This window comes from Varanus komodoensis, unplaced genomic scaffold, assembly GCF_004798865.1.
Source record: "Varanus komodoensis strain SLA01 unplaced genomic scaffold, ASM479886v1 scaffold12, whole genome shotgun sequence".
In the NCBI taxonomy this organism is placed as follows: domain Eukaryota; kingdom Metazoa; phylum Chordata; class Lepidosauria; order Squamata; family Varanidae; genus Varanus; species Varanus komodoensis.
The window spans coordinates 13149466-13170740 of record NW_025335349.1 but is presented as its reverse complement, the minus strand read 5'-3'; the positions used below and the strand labels follow the sequence as shown (position 1 = coordinate 13170740).

General features: G+C 39.3%; 1 protein-coding gene across 5 annotated transcripts in view; it reads right to left on the bottom strand.

Annotated features, from left to right (window-relative positions):
- Positions 1-21275, bottom strand: part of ZNF292 (zinc finger protein 292) — a 73699-nt gene that overhangs the window by 16033 nt on the left and 36391 nt on the right. For 3 of the 5 annotated variants that reach the window (XR_006413858.1, XR_006413857.1, XM_044421695.1), the window contains exons 6-8: positions 14777-14913; positions 13880-14021; positions 2462-9605 (exon numbers count right to left, since the gene is read on the bottom strand). Coding sequence is in view for 3 of the 5 variants with exons in the window: in XM_044421695.1 (XP_044277630.1) it covers positions 2466-9605; positions 13880-14021; positions 14777-14913 (7419 nt within the window). In the remaining 2 variants the exon portion in view is untranslated. Of the gene's footprint in view, positions 1-1493; positions 9606-13879; positions 14022-14776; positions 14914-20750; positions 20858-21275 lie in introns of those variants that run through there. The other 2 variants (XM_044421697.1, XM_044421694.1) reach the window with 2 other exon arrangements.

The window sequence follows — 21275 nt, the reverse complement described above, 5'->3', positions numbered from 1 at the left end:
GTTCTTCATCTCGTAAGGAACACGTGTGTTTGTTTAGTCTGATGCTAGAAGCAGATGTTAATGGCTGTACTCCAGGAGGCAGTAGTATATGGGGCTGCTCCACTTTTTGTGGAAAATGTTTTTTAAATGTTCACACATTTATAATTGTCCAGTGTTTCACCATCACTGCATAGACCAGAGGCACAAACAGAAAACAGAACGTTTCTCAATCTTTGCCTTACCCCAGTGAACTGTTGAAAGGACTCTCAATAAAGAAATGGATCTGGGGGCCTAATACTTGTATTTTTCCAGCCACTTTCACAATCCGCATCTCTTGTATTAAATTTCCCCAGCTTTACTTCAAAACCCAGTGAAGCCCAAGCTCTCTGGCTGCCACTACAGAAAAAAAAATCTAACGATTTAATTGCATGTATACATCTTGCATCCCACAGATTCTGGAATCCTAGGCACACTGGATCTACCAGCCAGACAGATGAATCTTAGGCAAGTAGTAGCTATATTTCAGATCATGCTTTTGCTTTTCAGATGATCTCCATGGTAGCCGTGAAGATTTAAATAAAGTGTTCAGTTTGATTCTGACTGCTAAATGACCACTGAAACTATTTCAATGCTGCTTTAGAAGGAGTCGACTGTCCTCTTATGGAATTCCCTCACACCCCATTATCTGTTTTGATACATTTCATGTAGGTATGTCTTTTCCACTAATTGAGATGCTGTGAACACTGGCAGTGTGAAAGATGATGATGAATCCACTGACTTCAAATATTTTTCCTTTTCTTCACAACTGATAGTTGATGAATCCACAACTTTTTACACTGAAGGCATAATTCTTATGGGACCCTCCAACAGCATTTTACTTATCTAGTCTAAATTTCCATATGCTCATTCTCAACTAAGCTGAGAAGGCTGATGAACATACATGAACAAAGGAAAATGCCAGGTTACAGAGAGGGGACAGATAATGGGGACTGTATGCAGAGCAGGATTCAGAAGAGCACTTACAGAAATCCATAGCTCCTGATGAAGTACAGAGTCATGCCATAGTTTTTACTTCCAAGCAGAAAAAAAGCTTGAGTTCTACAACTGTACTACTGTGTAATGGAGGGCAAGGAAGTAAAGTTCAGCTTCTGCTGACAAACTGCCTGTAAGCAAGTCTACTCACTGCTTCCGACCCTGTACGTAGAGGGGACCCAGAGAGATAAACACAATTTAAATATATTGCAGTGTGTTAAATGAAATTCTAGTTCTAAAAGGAAACTTAGCTTCCCATTGAAACTGGAAAAGAGAAAGCTCAACTCCTGTGAGAGCTGTGTGCATACACTCTCACTTTCTGCTCAAAAATCACTCTATTGTATTCCTAATGCTGTTATGAACATTACACATTTACAAATAGAAACCAAAATGGTGTAATCAAAATAAGTAGTTTAAAAATACATTTCTTACAAAAGAGTACTGCTAAAGCAGTGTTGTAGAAGTTAATGTATACACCAATCTAGAATTTCAAAAACAAAAAGGACCTTTATAAGATAACATGTATAAAACAAGAAATGAAATGTGATTTTATTTAAGGCAATACTGGGCTACTTCACAAATCACCACCTCAAATATATACACTGCTCCACACTACTAATCTTCTATCACATTCACGATGGGTTATTCAATACCAAAATGTTGTTTAAATCTTCAATGTCAAACTATTTCAAATTTACATTTCCATTATATTATGGAAGTGGAAGTTTTCAGTCCAATTAAAAGCAATGCAAATGCAGTTGTAGGAAAACGTTTTGAGAACTACAGAGGAATAACATCCAAAGATACTGGATGTTTCAAGTTACAAATACAACTTGTGTCAGTATGTATTTTAAGTACTAATTAAGTGTGATCTGATCAAGCTCTTTTCCTGGACACACAGTTTATGCAAAACAAAACAGGATCTGGTAGACTCACCTAGCCTTTACTTCAAAAAGTTTTAAGTTTAAAAGAACATTATTAAAAACAGGATCACTTAGTTACAAATTAAAATTCTGAATATAAATGTGTCATTTAATATTTCAGACTTACAGACTGCTGGTTGCAGCAAATGATTTACAATAATAAATATATACAAAAATGTATCTACAAATAAAAAGTACTGTTATATATGAGCAGTGACCCAGTGAAAGATACCACAGACAATTCACAAATAGTTCAGTCATGGAAAAGGACATTTGATAAAAAAAATTGAGGTTTTGATCAATTATTTACAAAACTGAAACAATGATTCTGTTCCAAGTCCCATAGGGATAAAAACAAAGAAATTTTACATGACAACTGTCATGATTTTGCTAGGTTAAATCACTTCAAAATAAAACCTTAAGAAATAGTATCATGCTCAATGGCTTCCTACTCAAAATTAAAAAAGAATGCAGTACAGGTCATGTTTAAACATTGATCATCGTAACAATGAGTCCACTCATATTACCTGATTATTTTGTAACCTCTGGATTGGCCTCCCAATGTCCATCATGTCTTATCAGATTGACAATAGGCTTCATTTCCTGAAGCTGCTTCAACACACGCTCAGTGCAATCTTTAAAAGTCTTATCTAAAACTATTTTTACAGTACCACTACACTGAAACTGTGATGGGTTTGCAAACTGTACATAGGTTTCACTTTCGGAACATGATCGTGTTCTTGCCAAAGAGTTTTTATCATTAGATTTTCTTGAGTTTGAATGAGAACCTTTCCTGTTTCCACAGTTATAGCCCCTCTCTGTATTTTTCTTTTGCTTCACTGCAGACTCTTCAAGGAACTTGAGAAAAGACACTTCAAATCCCATAGGCTTAAATGAGCTCCAGTCAAAAGCTGAAGACTGTTCTTCAGAAGTTTGAATAGCAACAGCAGTTTCCTCCTCTCTGCGTACACTACTTAATTCAACAGCCAGTATTTCTTCCTGCTTCTCAACTTTTCTCTTTTTGGTTTGAGAAGGGTATTTTTCTTTGTTTGCTCTTTTAAAATTACCATTTACACTTTGTTTTTCTGAAAGACAAGAATTAGTTTCTTGAGATTCACTGTTCACATCGGAAGAGGTCTTTGTATGGTTCTCTGAACTTGTGAGGTCCTCATTAATAAGTTTGGTAATGAACAGTTCTGCAAGCTCATCCACTTCATCCTTCTCACTCTTTTCAAGTTCATTCGGAGCCACTGCTGGAGAAGGTCTCGGGTCCTCACAGGTTTCGGACAAATGAGGCTGCAATTCTTTTACATCACATGTTTTGTCTTCAGTTGTCTCATTTTGTAAAGATACTTCTTTCTCTGGTGAATCTGAATGCTTGTTTGAGACAATTAGGAGACTCCTGTGTTGTGAAGTAAATGCTTTAGATAACTTGTGACATTTATAATGCCTAATTATATTATTTTCACTTGTGACAACTGATGAACAGCCTTTTATCATACATGGGTACTGTATAACAAATTTGCTTGTGCACTCAGATAAAGCATCATCCCGAGCCTTTATTGAATAGGCATATTTTCCACATTTCAAAGAATATGCTTTGTTTTCAGGAATCTGCCCCATTTTTGAGTTCTTTTCTATAGTAATAGCTCTCTTCCGTTTGGCCCTAATTGATATTTTGTTTCCATTTTTTCCCGCCCTATATTTCAAGCCTTTATGTTTCATTTTCATGTTTTTTTCCTGATTAGCCTTGATTGAAATATTTTCCTGGCCTGGCGTCAGGAACCGTCTTGGTCTTATTAGATGATCTTTATGCCTATCATTATGCTTATTAAAAATGTGTCGTAAAAGATTAGACCTAGTTGCATAAATTCGGTCACAACCTTCACAATCACATTTGTACATGCCATCTTCCGTTTTGTTTTGCTTTATCTTTATTCCATGGTCTGCCTCAAGATGAGTAATATAATTAACATATGCTGTAAAGGATGACTTACATTCAGATTGATCACAGGGGAATCTTCCAACATCCAGGGACGACTTCATGCTCCCAACCTCCTCAGGAGTCATCTCATGAAGCTTCATGTAGTGTTGAATAAGACTAGTGACTTCTTGAAATATCCTAGAGCAATTTCTCACCTCACATCTGAATTCTTTTACTGTTGTCTCAGTTTCATCACACTCTTCTTCTTTAGCAGTATCCTCTTCTCTGCTTGGCTCATTTTCTTCTTCTGCCTCGAGAGAGAATGATGGCAGATCAGATTTATGCACAGCTTGATAATGAAGAATCAAATTCTGCTGTATTGTAAACGCTGCGAAACAACCTTGATGCACACATCTGTATGGTCTGTAGGGACTATAAGTAGTAGGGAATTCCAAAGATTTACGTACTGGCTTTTTGTGTTTTTTTTCTTCTTTTTCTTTCCTATGTCTTCTAATTTTACGTACTTTGGGTTGTACTTGAGTATTACTGAGCGTGGCTATATTATGAAGTTCTAGAGGAATTGAAACTATTTCAGGAAGCTTTTCTAATTTTTCAGGAGCATTGGGAATATTTTCTGGAATCACCCTTTCTGAAATCACCCTTTCTAGAGCTTTCACAGATTGTATGCATATTTCATCTCTAATTTCAGGCTCTTTAGTCAACTGTGATTCATTTCTATTTTCTGTTAACACATACGGTATGCTTTTTAATTCAACAGGCCTTGGAGTTAAACCTGCAGTTTTGTTTTGGGATCTTCTTCCATATGGCCTTTTTAGTTTTAATTTTACCATTTCCTCTGTCGTAAAATGATGTACCAGCTGACAGTGGGCCCTGAGGTTAGAATTTCTTGTAAATGTCTTTGGACAGGTAGCTACAACACATTTAAATGGAGCATATTTCAACTGGTGTTTCTTGATTTCTAATATCATTTCTGGTGTATATTGATGTATTTTACTGTAATGTTTAAATAATGCATCCTTTGTCATAGCACTGTAATTACAGCTTGGGGCCTGGCACATAAAAGGCTTATGGACTTTTTCAAATGGAGTATGTGTTTCTGAAGATGGCTGGACAAGAGATGTGCTCTCAGTTGTTACAACTGGAATAAGAATTTGTGGCATTACTGCATCTGTTGGAAGACAGTGAATTATATTGCCTAATTCTTGACTTGAGGCTTCACTTTCTAACTTCAGCTTTTTCAAACCTTCTAATATTTCCATGATTTGGATATCATCTTTATGAGATGTTTCAGACTGAGAAGAACTCAGTTTGGTAAGGGGAATATTCTGTGTGTGGACAATGTGCTGAGTATGGTGAGAGGTTTTCACATTTTGAGAACCAGTTTCAGGAACACACTGAACAGCACTGCTTTGTGGACTCTGTAATGATTCAATCGACACTTCCTGTATTTCAGTTTTCACTTCAACCATCTCGGAATTCATAGCTGTTTTAATGATTTCAAGGGTCTTCTCAAAATTCTGAATAACATTATCTTCTGAAATCTCTAAACTGGGATTTTCTTGAATGCAGGAACTTAGAGTGACCTGAGAGTCACTATTTTCAGTTTTCACTAAGGGGACTATTTCTGCATCAGTTTCATGACTCGTTTTTAAGTTCTCTTTGACATTAGGAGTCAATTCATTGTCTACACTACTAAGCTTCTGTGTAAGATTATCCATTAACACTTGAGCCTCACAGTTTGCCAATACATCTGACTGAAAATTCTCTGTGGATATTTGCACACTTCCTTCAATGTTTCTAGCTAGGAGTCCCAATGCGGTCAAATCATTAGGTACCAATTTCTGTGAAAAATTAGATGCGCCTAAAGGAGCAGCTGTCTTCTTCTTTTTCTTTGAACCACTAATCCCTTTTTTATTCAAGCTGCACAATTCTGAACTTTTGATGCTATTTATAACTGAAACACGTGAAGTGTTATTTCCAAAATTATGAGCAGCAACAGAATTAGAAACCACGCTGGAACATAAGCTGTTTTCAATAGTCTTAAGTATTAAATCATCTGGAAACACTGGGACATTGCTGCATTCTTCTATTGAGGATATTTTGGTGTTAAGTGTCCGATTTTGGTCTGTTAGCAAGGTAGTCGGGTTGCAGACTGCAGGTAACAAAGGAGACATGCCTGGACTTGGCAAAACTGTTGCATTTATTTGAGTAGTACCTGTGATACAACTAGTTGTAATTAAATGTGGTAAGATTTCTGTAGAGTCAAAAGTACTTGGAATGCCTGCAGTTTCCAAGGCCTGTTTGATAATTTCATTTCCTTCCTCGCTTGCATTGAAGTTAGTCACATTGGTCCGTGGAAACAGATTCTGCAAAAATGCAGCTGATCGATTTTCAGTAGCAAGCAGTTGCAGGAATGATGGCTCCTTGAAACATGCCTCAGGACTAAATGCTGACTGCTGTTGCTGCTGTAAGGTTAGAGCATTTGAGGAAAGAATCATACTGGCAAGTAGAGAGGATTGTCCATTAAGCTGCAGAGTTTCAGGACAAATTTCTGATTCATCCAGGGGTTTACAGTAGGAACGCTTGGACAGATGACCACCAAGTGATCTGGGATTGGAAAAAACCCTGTAACATCTACTACAAATAAACTTGCCATCCCTGATTATTGCTGGCCATTTTGCCCGCTTATTATGCTTTGGTTTTTTGTCTTTTCCATCTACACCTCGCCTACGATCTTTTTTCGCTTTTTCCAATACCAGAGGTTGTGGAGTGGTTTCACTGAAGTTATTCTCATTATTCATTTGTGAAGAAAACAGTACATCAACACTTTCATCTTTTGAAAAAGATGAACTAGTATTTCCTTCCAGTTGGGAGGAAAAGTGATTTGTATTATTTTCCATTTGTGAGAAAACAGAACTTGGACCATTGTCTGCTGGGGAAGGAAAGAGAGAAATTGGACCATTTTCTGCAGGTAAAGGAAGGAAAGGATCTGAACCACTGTCAATATTCAGAGGCATAACTGGTTTTTCTAGATCATCCAACTGTGAAGGTAATGTTGCATTAGACAGGCTTCCTATTTGGGAGCCCAATGTATTCTCTGGTTCACTTTTAATATGGGAAGAGAGACCTGTATTTATAGGATTTTCCACATTAGGCAGTAATGAATTAGTCATATTTTCTAGACGTGTTGGAAAAAGAGCATTAGACAGTTGTTGCAGCTGGCTTGTACAAGTGGAATTTAAACTGGTTTGGGTTTGTTGAGGAAAAGCATCAGCAGTGGGAGCAACTTGCGATGGTAAAAAATAAACTATCTTGCTATCATTTGGCAAATTTTGCGAACTGCTTGTTTTTCGACTTTTCTTATTCTTACGCTGCATCTTAAATGAGGCATATTGATCAGGATGTGCTGTTTTCATATGTTTGCCAATGCTCTGAGAAGAATTGTAGATTCGAGTACATCCCTCAACTTGGCAAGTGAATTTCTGAACTGGAGTTGCCAATGGTATGACTGGAACAAAAGGAGTGCCAATACTGTTCTGGGCTGGAGCAAGTGTAATCCCTTCTAAAGTCTTCAGAGGCAGGTTATAGAGATCAGTAGCAGTTTTAATGCTTTCTTCAAGCTGAAGTTTTGGAGAGAGCAAATTTTGATACCCTACTTGATTTTCCACACTAAAAGGCATATGGCTTCTCTCTTTTTCTGAATCTTTTGTTGCAAAGATTTCAGGTTCAGGTTTAACTGAATTCATGGAAATGTCCTGGGACTGACTGACACAGTCATCCTCTTTCCCTTGCTGGAAAACTGCGAGATCACTGCAAGAATCTTCAACTGTTGAACATAACTGCTGGATTACAGGTGCTTCAGTATCTATTTTATTACTCCTGGAAAGTAGTTTGCCCTTTTTTGCCATGTTTTCTCGAATTTTTTGGCCCAAGAGAGGCATCAAAACATTGCTGGCTAGAACAAGTGAGTCTGCCTTTGCTGAAGAAGTTACAGGCTGCTCCACAGTTTCAGTGGAGACTGTATCAGTCTGTTCCAATACACTAGTTGATATTTTTGTCCTCTCATTCTCAAGTGATTCATCTTTGACCTGATCTGAAATATAATTATCTGCTTTGGCACAATTATTTATGCTATTGTCAGGTGGCAGCACCAATGTCTCTTCCTTTGGGGGGATTTCTTCGACATTCACAGTATCTTCTAAAGGTTGAGAAAAAATATTACCACTATCAGACTGTGGTACCTTTTCAGATTTAGTGTGATCCTCAATATGCTTTTCTAATTCATTCTGAGAACGGTAAACTTTTCCACAACCTGCAAGCTTGCAGGTGAAGGTATTATAGTGCTGTGCTTCATGATCATAAAGCAAGTAAGCTTCTGAAAACACTCTTCCACATTTAGGAAACATGCACTTTGCCTTGAAGACTGGGTGCTCTTTTCTGTGACTCAGAAGTTCAGCATAACTGTTAAAGCTAGCCTTACATTTCATCTGTATACAGATATAGGGTTTGCTTCCACAGTGCATTTGCAAGTGATCATTAAGATGGGTAACACTTACAAAATGTCGCCTACAGTACTGGCAAATTACTTTTTTGCTTTGCATCTCAAGAAAACGTTTAGCTTCCTCACTGTCTTTGTGGCCCTTTGCATGCGCAATCAAATTTTTAAAGTATTTAAAGCCTTTTTTACATAAGGTAACAGGGCAGGTAAACTCATTGACAGGCAATGGCTTTTGGACTGGTACAATTTCTGGAATGTAAGGTTTGTCTTTTTCATAATTCTCATCATCAGAGCCGTCATTATCATTAAAAACAATAAAGTCTGCTGCATAAAGACTGTTCTTTTTTATGTGCCGTTGTTCCTGCTTAACTACAGTATTCTTCTTGTTCACACCAGTGGTTACTGTTTTGGGTGGTCTTCCTAATTTTCTCAGTGGTTTCATTGCAGCCAGTCTCTCTTTACTGGATTTCTTAACATGTAGTGTTACATGAGGAACAAAAGTTTCTTTAGAATTAAAATTTTGTGCACATATTGGGCAACTATAAATGCCATCTTTGTAGTGTTTCTGTGCATGCCTGACTATTCTATGTCCAAGGAATTCCTTATCACATAGCACACAATATTGCATATATGCTTGCCAGTTCCTAAATCTAGCAGATATGAATCCTCGCTCTCTCAACTTTTTTATTTCTCTGTTTTTCTGTTTTTTATCTCTAATTCCTCTAAGCAAGTTTGTAGCTTCGTCAAAACAGCCAGAAAGTCCATTCATTGGAGTTTCTTTGTTCTCATCTTGGCAATCCTCCACCTTTTCATGCATTTCAGTGTCATTCAGCTCATCTATTGAAGATACTATTGATGCCTCCTCTCCCATCAACGCAAGACACTGACGTTTTAGCATTTTCCAGTCCCAAAATTCTGGATCAAAAGGCCAATGTGTTTTTAAAACGAGTAAGAGCTCACAGCGTAATGAATTTGGTATTGGAAGGTTTTCTTCATCATATTTCTGGTCAGGTTGATTATACAGCATCTCTACAGCATAGTATGCATCCACAGTAGGTTCAAGAAGAAATTCACTCAGTTGACAAGCACGTTTAACCTCCAAATCATCAGGCAATAAACAGGATATAGTTTTGCAAATGGAAATCTTGACCTCTGTGTTCTCACTAGCTTCCAAACGCAATGCTTTCACACAAAGTTCAATGCAGGTTGCCAGTCCAGCAGCATCAATCTGTAAAGCAAGGGATGGATTAGAGATTTCTGCATTTATAAACATTATATAAACCTTAATTTCATTAAATTCTTCAATACAGATATTTTAAGTATTTAGAACACAAGTATCAGAATTCTTTCTTGAAACACTACGTTGTTTAATACAGTCCCGCTTTCTTGCATTTACTGGACAGTAAATTTTGCCAGCAATCAATCAATCAATCAAACAAACAAACCAGAAGGGCAAATTGTATAATTCAGTATTGCATTTACTACTGTTTCCTTCTCTGTTAAATATACAGCAACTCTATGTGATATACTAAAGTTTAGAGACAAAAATGTATTTCTGTTAGACCTTTGAACTTCAACTCTCTTCTACACAGGCAATAATGATATAGGTGTGGGGTGTAACACATTTGTCCTTCATTCAGCTGCGTCCTGATAAAACATTAACCAGAGATCTTGACTACAAGGAGCACTCTTAAATATCTATTAGCAGATCTACTTAAAGTCTGCACAAGGAAACTTTCCTCACTACTATAGCCATCTGAGCACCCCCTACCCCAACAACCTCTCAATATTCGGATGGGGGAGGCTGCAGTGGGAAAGGGAAACCAGCTGAAATCAAGGCAGAAATATTTTGCAGCTTTTCAGAAGAATGCATGGGGCTGCAGTAGGGAGCAGGAATAGGAAATTCCATTTGCAAGCATGTTCTTAACCTTAAGTTCCTTTGGATTCAGCCCAGAAATTTTAGAAGCTCTTGGAAAGAAATCTCCACAGACAAGCAATGCAAAGCCCGAAGGACTACAAGCAGCTCATCGATAACACTTTGCTAGAAAAGTTTTGCCTCCCCACAATCTTCTGGTTGCACACAATGAGAGCACCAAGATGGATGGACTGAAGAAAAGCCTTGAAGAAAAGTTGTGGGGGCAGATATCACTTGTAGACTGTCTAGTTCCAATTTAAAGGACAGTTGCTTCAAAAAAGACTACCAAGCGGATTAATGGATATCTACACAAAGCTTCTCACTCATAAATTCATGTGAGGAAGATGCTTTTAACATATTTGCACATATATGATTGATATAAATGTTCAGTGCACTATATTCATACCCCTTCCCTCTTGCTCCTCAACTCAAATGAACAAAACCAACTCAGTACAAAACTTTTCATCATAGCCCTGCAGACTGTTCAGAACAAGTACTTTCTCAGATTAAGGTATAACAGGGCTGCTTACCTGCTACAATTCTTTAAATGGTTTTCTGTACAGTAACACATAGGAGATCAACATTTCTGCAGGACAACAACCAGAACTTTCTGGAAAAATTAAAATCCCACAGGGAATGACTGGCCAGAGCCCTGAGAGAATGCTAGTCATATTCTGGGCATACCTGAATGGGCAGTACTAGCACTTCCTGTTCAGTTCTACTATGACCACAAGGAGGTCAAAGCACCTTAGATGGTGATGGATGTGTGATTGCACAGAAACTGCTCAAAGTTACAGGTAAGGACCCCTGCTTTCTTTGTGGTGTCTGTGCAGTTCTATTTACATGAATTCAGTAAGACAGTGGGCACCTGGTGTTAGACATATGTGGTGTAAGTGTCTATTACCACACACACACACACACAATGATAATTTAGATACTGGAAACCTAATGCTTGCTGCAAGAAATTATCTCATACCAAATGTGAGCTGATAGTGATCTCCAGCAGACATCTTTCCCATCTGTGTCCCTCCCCAAAGATGCAAACCAGTAGCTCCTCATCCTAATCTCTGTTTTTCTAAGGTTCAGTGTAACCTTCTGCTGAAATAGGAAATTATATGCTGAATATAGATAGATTTGTATGGAGGAGCATTCCATCATGTGAACCCCCACCTGCAGTCTGAAGTCGTACAGCCCAGATACAAGTTTACCACCTCAGTGAGATAGAGGTCACGTTAGGATTCTGCTGAGTGCACAATAACTGAAGTAAGCACTGCAACCAAGCTCATTCATGACACCCACTTTCAGTCGCCTCAATGTAGCCTGTCAAGACACACAAAAGTTTTTTGGGTCTTCTAGAAATCTTCAGTGCCATTAATGCAGAACATCAAAATCTGAGACATCTACTGCTTGCAGCTTTTTTCCAGTGTTGTCCTACCAAGTTCAAAGAATGTCAATAGAATACTATGATTAACATAAAATACTGAGATCGACATAGGAAGACTCAGTGCATGGATTTGTCAATCATGAAAAAGCTAGCTTAAGAAATTGAGAGGGAATGTATAAATGGTGACCTGCACAGCAGGGGGTTGGACCTGATGGCGCTCTAGGCCCCTTCCAACTCTACTATCCCATGACTCTATGATTCTATGAACAGTGTCTTGACTAGGCAGGTGGTCAGAAGGCTGAGGGGTTTATATGTAAACTTTGTTAAAATGAGTAATAACCTCTGCTAAAGGAGTAGATACAGAGGGAAAACTCATTAAATCTTAATGGGATTCGTTTTAATTTCTGAGTACAGCAGACTTCTATCCACATGAGAGGCTGAAATTACCACCAAATCCATCTCAGGATAGGGCAAAATAGTATTCAAGTGCACAGGTAGAAGCTCTGCTTAAATGCCCTTGCACAGCCTCAGTTGATATAGCAGCTGCATCTTTTTCTAGAGAAGGCAAATCTCTTAAATGCCATCTACACTCAGGTCATATCCAGAATGATCTACCAAGATGCTCTACATGGGACTGCCTTAGAAAAGTGCTCAAAAAACAGCTGCTGCTAAATTTTGCAATTAGTATGGTTTTGGGGGTCCATTAAATGGGCCATACACTCAAAGGGTCAACACTCCTTTGCTGTGTGATCCACAGTGGTTTCCTATTCACTGATTAACACAATTCAAAGTGTGAATTATTGATTACCTTCAACAGAATTGCATATGGTTTGAACCCAGGCTATCACAGAGGACTACCTCCTGCCAGATTTCTTTCCGGTGACAAGTGAAAACCATTTTCCAGACATTTCAATAGATAAGGGTTGCTGTTGTTGCCACTATTACAGCTGCTGTGCCATATGTTAATTTTATTACAGTACCTGTGGATTGCTGATTTTCTTATACTGGTTTCATTGTTTTATCTACATATGATTATTTTATTGATTATTTATATGTTTCTAAATCTGTAAACCACCCAGCGAGCCTGTGGGCTATGGGGAAGTATAGAAGTGTAATGAATAAATGTTACCTTGCAACTGTTAAACCCAAGCCTTGCCACCATCAGAGATGGTAAGACAGGACAGGGTCTTTTTGGTAGCAATGATTATGTTCTGCTAGGCAGGTAGGGAGTCCTACACCACCATGAAGATGAAAATTGGATGCCCTACTTATCAGAACGGTCCTGATCTTGTTCCCCATCATGGCAGGATGAAACAGAGAATAAAAATCAGTGTACAGCAGGGGAAATCTCTTATCCTGATTCAGCTGCTAGTAGAAGTAGGAGATTTTTCCCTGCCTGGAGAGAAAGGATGAAAGCTGGGAGAGAATCTGGTAGGCTGGATAGGAAACCTCAGGCTATATCTAGTCCATGCAAGTTTCTACGCCTGCTCTTGAGACTTTTAGATGTTCTGTTAAAACTATTATATTCTGTTTGTCCTTTGGTCTTACCCTGTTCTTTTGTTTTTGCTAATTTCTTTTAAGGCACGGAGGACTTGCTTTCTTTCAGAACTGAGGACAGTTTTGCTGCTGCTCTGCAATTTACCTTTTTTATTATGTTCTTCAATTGATGACTATTGCATTTTATTAGGTTTTTAAAAAAATATTGTAAGCATGCCTCTGGGTAGGGCAACACCTTAGAAATATAAATATTAAATTAATACTCTAATGAAGATGGTTCTGAAACTCTTCAATTGAGCAAGGTATGCCTATACACAATACAGAGTAATATTTGTACTTCTTAATAACAATAGCAGAACTAAAGCCAGCTAGTCATCTGGACTGGTCAAATGCATCTGAGAGCGCACCCCACCAATGGGCTCATTCTTTTATTCCCATGCTTTTCAGAGTTCCTAGTAAAACGCTGATGGCTTGGACATTCTGAGCAGTCAGAGAAACTATTTTTCTGAGGAGTGGGACAATTATGCTTTCCAGAAAGTTCTGATTGCTGTGTTATGCAGGCATGGGATACCATATATAGGACTGCACAGAACTAAATTTTTATATAGTAGGCTCACTATACTTGATAGTGACTTACTGAATGTTCAATTCTTACTAATTTTTAATTCATACCATCATGTAAAGTAATCCTCTTGCACATCCTTACCTCCGAATTTATTACTTTAATTAGGAAGAAAATGTGGTATACTGTTTTTGTTAAGACAGACAGTTGGCGGCATCTCTCCAGATAGATTTGTACAGAAGGCTCTACTCTTTGCTGCAACTTGCTCCAGAAGAGAGTTAGTTCCCTGAAATAGAGTTTTACAACATTAAACTATAGCAACATTGAAACACTACAGCCATTATACTTCCTCAAATCAGTTTTCAGCTGCAAGGGAAGCCATGAAGAAGGATGCTAACTTACATTTTAAAATCATAACCTATATATTAATGTACGAGGTTACTCGCATGATACATTTCAGCAGTACTGTTCCTTAACAGGAATTCTCAATATATAGACCATTTCTGAATTTTAAATGTGCCAACATTTCCAACCATAGCTTAGCATTTCAAAGTATCTAAATATTGAGGATAATGTAAATCTTGCCTATTTTATCCCAGAGGACTGTGCAGGCCAGTCATTCATTAGATGCTACATGGAAAATACTGACACAGGACATTCACAATGACTGAACTAGACTGGAAATGGAGAAAAAGTGTCTTAACAGATTCATAAAAATTAAAACAAAAGAAGTTCTACACATGTTAAAATGAACTCTAATTTCCATTAGATCAGTCTGCTAAAAGCTGTAGAATTAGACTCCAACATAGACACCTAGAAATTGTTTTTTTAATAAGCAGTTGTGATTTTTAATGTTTAATCTGTTTTATGAGCCTTAATTCAGAGAAATGGACACCAGTGGCATTTGTATTGTAGTTATGGCAAAAACCTTCATTGCATAATACACTGCTTGCTTTCTTCAATAACTTGGCATATTTATTACATCTTGGATATACTAGCCATAATATAATACAGTTGAAAAGGAGAGAGAGTCCAACCTACCATGCACAATACATTTCTCCTTGTTGGAGTTGACGAGATAAAAATGCTGCACATAAAATCAGAGCACTCTTTTCATCTCCTTCAGATTCTAGATTACAGATCATTTCTAATGCATCTTTGCAGTCTATGTCTGCAATCTGGAGGGAGAGGAAAAAATGACAAAACTAAATACTTAAATTTATTTTCAGGCAAAGACAATTTGTTAGAAAAGGTAAGTCTCCAGGTATAAGTTCTATAATAGATTAAGTTTGTGAAGAACTGGATAACATATCCCCAAGTTTAAAATGATCGAAGTTCAAGGTTTAAACTGAAAGAACGCTAACAACCAATGGGTTTTCTGTAACATGTAAAGAAATATGTGTTGTAAGGAAAATACAAACTTTTTTGCACATATAGTATTGGGAGCAACCACTGGGCATGTGCAGACTCATAGGTGTGCTCCATTCCCTTTTCGATTCCCCGCCCCCCTGCCCACAACATCACTTATGCCGTACCACTTCGTTTACACCAAGGTTAATACTAACTAGAGTTAAACCAGGATATAATTGAAAAATCTGGTTTGGAGCTAACCATGCCTAGTATTAGTTTTGGCACAAATGTGAAAATGCTGCACAGTCAATAATGGAAAGGAAAGGCAATTAAAGCCATAGAAAGTGGACATTCTTTCCCCTAACTATGGTTAAAAAATTAGGAAATGTATTTCCACCAAGCTACTGAAGGAATGCTACTTCAATTCTCTACTCTTAGAATCATAAAGATGATGGACTATGACTGTCCGAAACTACTATGTATCTGACAATCTGCACACAATTCCACAGGGAACTCCTATTTCTATGAAAGCTGAGAAACTGTTTGCTGTCCTTACATGTGCTTTACAGTCTACCAGCTTATAACATAAGACAATGCACTTTCCATTACTTACTATAGGTATCTTCACATATTACAATAAAGGAATATTAAAAAAAAGAGAGGAAATTTCTGTGGTTGTATTTCTTACTTATGTTTCTAGAGAAATGTACATACAGGAACTTAAAAGAGTGAGAAGTGAAAGCTCATTTTACATTTCAGAGCATGTCTCTTATAATTTTGCAAATTCATTTTCATATATTATACTAGAAGACTGCTAAGAGAAATTAAATACTGTGATCATTCTGCTGGATGCTACAAAGGACATCTTGTCCTGGGAATAGCAAAAGGATTCACTTTAAGACCCAAAGAATGCAAATGCCTTGTGCATATCAAGCAGGTGTAGGGCAGAGTCGATCAGATTTAAAGGTTATAGTGAAGAAGGCCAGCAAAACAGTATCTTGGTTGAGATGGACTAGTGAGGCCACCTTTGGAAGGAATGTACTGCCTTGTCTCTATGGAAGATAAAGTATGGCAGGTCAACATGTAATGCACTGGCCCTTCTGAGAAACGAGATGTGCAGTGGCCAAAAGTTCAAAGGGTCATTTTATGAGAGTTTGTAGAACAACTGAGAGGCTCTAGCTTGTGATTAAGGACTGGATTCATGAAGCAATGTTTTGAAGTACTTTCAGAAACTGACTGAATGGCAGATGTGAAAAGACCAAGCGACCTTGGATCAGCGATGGAACAAGGAGATCACTGCCAGATAGACCTTGATGGAAATTGGTTTCACATCCCTGCTATAAAGAGTGTGCAGGAAGTGAAGAATTTGTTGGATGGATGACTGGCTACGAATGAAGATTCTCGCTGGGCAAATGTGGAAAACGCATTCTACTTTACCAGATGGGATCTCATGGATAATCAGTGCTTCATCAAGGATCACATGTATATCCAGTCAGAGAGGTGAGCCCTGGTTAACTAGATGATCTTCTATGTGAGGTACGGGGGGGGGGGGGGTGTTGATGTTAGAAAGGAGGATCATCCCTTCATTCCATGAGATGACATTTGGGTTTGATGGAAGGCAGCCGAACATACTTTTTGACAGCCAGAGCAGGTGTGCCAACCATGACTGCTGAGGCCAACCATGAGTGATAAGGATGCAGGTGGTCCTGTTCTTGTTGTTCTTTGCCAATACCCTGGTAATGAGTGGGAATGGTGGGAAAAGCTAGAAATGAGTTCCATTCCAGTGAAGGAAGAACATGTTTCCCATCAAATCCTCACCAGTCCCAGTTCAGAAGCAAAAGTTGTTGCAGACTATGATGATCTTGGTGGTAAAGAGATTGATGGATTATGTTCCCCAGGACTAGAAGCTTTCTGTGATGCGTCCCCCATTCATGTATAACTGTGTCCTGCCTGGTCAGGGATTCTGCTCTCAAATTGACTGTCCTGACCACATGGACAACAGTGACCATGATGCCCTTGTTGATGCACCAATCCCAAATGTGCATGGTGAGATGTGCTGGGGAGATGGACTTGGTACTCTCTGTTTGTTCAGGTAGAACACCATAGTAGTGCTTCCCATTGTGATCTACAAAGGGTGGTTCTGAAGGATGGGGTGGAAGATGATGAGAGCCTTGGGAACTTTCAGGAGCTCCAAGTATCAAGTATAACTGATGTACTCATGGAGCTCTCACGCAGACCATCCCCCATGGGTCTGGTGTTGCAATGCGTGTTCCACCCCTGGAGGGAGGCATCTGTTATCACTGCGATACCTGGTGCTGGTAGTGTGAAGCTGATTCCTTCATACCAAACGTGGGATGGCAAGACACTTCTGGCTCAAATGGGCATGAACCAGAGGTGGAGTGGTTGCACCTGAAGTCTGCTGAATGAGACTGTTGCTGCCACAAACCCAAGGAAGCACTGCACATGCTATACCATAGTTCTGGGGCTGGCTTGGATCCTTGTGGCCATGCCTATCAGAACTGCACCCTTGGGGGTTGGGAGGTAGGCTCTCACAGTCATCAAGTTGATCCATGCTCCAATGCAGAGGATCATTTAAGAGGGAGAGAGAACATATTTTTCTTGGTTTAGACAAAGTTCCAGTGTTTCTAGGAGGTCACAAGTGGTTCAGACCGATTCAATGAGGTCATCTTTTGAGGGGACAACAAGCAGCCAATCATCTAGGGGAAAACTTGGGATTCCTTGCAGGTGGAGGTGGGCATGAATGACTGCCATGCATTTAATAAACCCCCTTGGGTTGTTAAGAGTCCAAATGAGAGACAGAAAATTGAAAACCCTCCCAACTTGGAAGCAAAGGAAATATTTGTAATCATGATGGACTTTAATGTGGAAATAGGCATCTTTCAAATCAATGGACCTTGATGTAGCAGTGGTAAGATGCTCTGCAAGGAAACCATGCAAAACTTCTTTGGCGAGGAAGAGGAGGAGGAAAGAAAGAAGAGGAGGAGGAGAAATTGACACCTCTGACATCTAGGATCAGACAGAAGTCACAATCCTTCTTCAGCACCATGAAATAGAACCCCTATTGAAAGTCAGATGGAAGAACAGGCTGGAGAGTTCCTCTTTGGGAGCAGCATAGCCACCTCCAGGGCCAGGACAGGGGATGGTGGCATGACCCTCATGGAACTGAGAAATGACAGAGTGACAAATTTTATCTCATATCCTCTCTCCACAATGGAGGGAATTCACCTGTCTGATGTTATGGCTTCCCAAGTGGGAGAGACACATCTTGAACAAGATGGGGAAAGGGGGACTAGTCGGTCATGCTGTCAATGCTGCCTCGTGTCTGTCTGTGGCCTCTTCCTGGATTGCTGGAAATGGCTAGCTGCCTCCCATTGCCTAGATTGTGTAGCTGCCTGCTGTAGAGAGCGAGACATGTGGTTGTTATGTGGTATAATGTAGCTGCCTGGGACCACCCCTGTGCTAACAGTAATTGAGTTTGTTCTGAGATGTTGCAGCAGGAATGAGATTTACTTCTGTTAGATGTGGTACTTCTACATCCTACAAATAATTCAGATGTTGGTGTCAGCTGTGCTGGTGTTTTCGAGTTCTCCTTGATGGAATTTAGGAGTGTTGGGAGAAAGGGGATCAACACCAGTACCATGTCCTTCATCCAGATGGCATTAAACAATGTACCATGACCTTCTCAATCTGTTGCCATGGTTAGAGCCCAAGCAAGGTAGCTATCTGTAGGATTTGCTCAAAAAACAGGCAACTTGGTCCTGCCTTAGGAAAGAAAGGTGGCAAGAGGACACAATAGTGTTGGAAATGGGGCAGGGGAGAAGATGATAGGAGGGTTTTCTTTTCTTTTTTCTTTGGCTAAGGTAAGGTTTGGGTAAAAAGGGAGTAAGAATAAAAGCAAGAACTGTAAAAAATATAGAATAAGAATGAAAGTAAGTGAGGGAAAAGCAATATTTACCAGCGGAGGAAAATCCCAAGGTACCCATAGTCAGAAAAGAACTGAGGAAGTTGACAAGAACCCCTCCCAGATATACCAAGGGCAGGAGGGAAGGGGCTCCCACCAAAATGAGACTCGCTAGGAAATCTTGCCAACAAGAGGACCTAGGCAGGTGCACAGCCCATATGTGTGATGCACAGAGACCATGGAGAACAACAGAAGGCCTCTAAGGATTCCAGCACTGGACTCACTTTGTAGACCCAACCTAGCTCTGAATCACTCAGAAGAGCTCAGGTGGACAGTTACTTGAGAATTCAACTGGGGCAGCAAACTAAGTGTTCTTCTCTGCCCTCACTGACACACAGTAGGTGCAATTATGCGTTCTCGTGCATGTTTGGTAATGTTCATGGCAGGAAGTTGAAGATGCCACTTCTACCTTGTGTCCACTGTCCAACACTTCTCATTAAGTAAGGAACCATCCAAACTCCACACTGCTGAAGGATGCTCAGGAATGACTGTGTTCATGATCCATTGTGCCTTGCCATTTCATGGGGCAACAAGGGCCTAAACAGAATCATCATTCCACCTGCAGTCTAAAGTGTTACAGGTCAGGAAGAGGTTTATCACCTCAAGGACTAGGTAATTTATATGGGCAAACTCTAACCACTCCAAAATGATGAATCTGAGAACCATTTGCTCCTCTTCAGAAACACTAGTGACATGAAGCAAAACAAGTATAACCAAACTTCCATCTTATAAGCACCAAATCACCAAGGTGTCACCAAGGGACTCTTGTACTGTTTTTGATTGTAGACACAAGGGGACAGTTCACATGAATAAGCTATGCAAAGTGTGTTGCTCATCCTAACAGAGGATCACTGTCAGCTGTCCCACTCCTTCCCTCCACTGTCCTCCATCCAGCATGCCAGGGCCTTGCATGACATAACTTGCCTCATCTCCCTGCTCTGACTGTGAACCCAATTTTGTTTGCTTTTTTTTTTTTTTAAAGAGCCTCATGTTGCCAGCAGTGACAACTGCTCCACTGATGCCCAATCAGCACTTCAGAGTAACTTTCACCAGCTTGTTGTCTTCATTTTTGAGCTGCACAAACACACACAAACGTCTTCATAATTTCTGTTGTTGCTGATGGTCTTCTGGAGTTGTTTATGTGTAGGACAGCCAAAATTATTTGTATTTTTGACTACTCTATTACCTTGTCAGTTACAGTGGTCAAATGGAAACAGAATAAGGCAGTGACACTGCATATTGGCTACACTGCTGTCAACTGGAATGCACTACAAACAGAAAAAACCATGAAGGTAAATGCATCTTTAAAAATGGGTTGTAGACCTCCCACTAACATCTGGGTTATTAAGTGTTGCACTGACTTTTTCAGTACCCTCCACTTTGGGACATTTCTGAAGTTTCCATCTAATTCAGACAGGGATGGTCTTGAGGTGACCCTTCTGTGTGTTTCTTTTTTGGGGTATTTACTACAGTTCCCTAACAGATGTCAAAAAGTCCCGACAAAAGGAATGGGAGCACTTTGGTAGGGCATCCCATTTACTTTGTCTCATTCTGCAACCTCTAAGGTTCTTCATTTTTAGAGAAACTGTCTGGTAAATGTGTGCATTTAAGGGAAATATATGTACATTTCATGGTTATGATATAAAAAGAAGAGAAATGTGTGATATATTGTGGTGCACATACCTCCATGGTTTCTTTCCTGTACGTGCATATTTGATTTTTTTTTAATAGGTAGCAAACCAGCAGCAGTCACTTCAAACTCCCACTTGAGCATCAGTGGAAAGGCTGTCACTGCTCTTGCTGCTTCCCTGCTGCCATGATGGAATCAGTCTCCTGGGTTCAGACAACATGTCAACCCATCATGAGTTCAACAACCAGTAGCCTATGTTATAGCCTGGGTTAGTATGACACAGCAACCCACCATAGCTAGTAATGCAAAATAACTTTCTGTGTCCTGTGACCCCAACCTAGCTTTTGAAAACAGGTGCAGTTTCAAAATGTGTATAATTTTAAACTGCAAAATTAACAACTACATTAGTTTTGTAATTTTCTTCAAAATCTCAAACAAGATTGCCAGATCCCTTGTGATGACCAGAAAGGAGTAGTATGCATGTCTCAAAGGCTTGCCACAAAGAGCTCAGTGAGTCCACAATTAATCTGTCTCAAATGCCTTCTGACAAATCCATATCCATCAATAATTACTGAAAT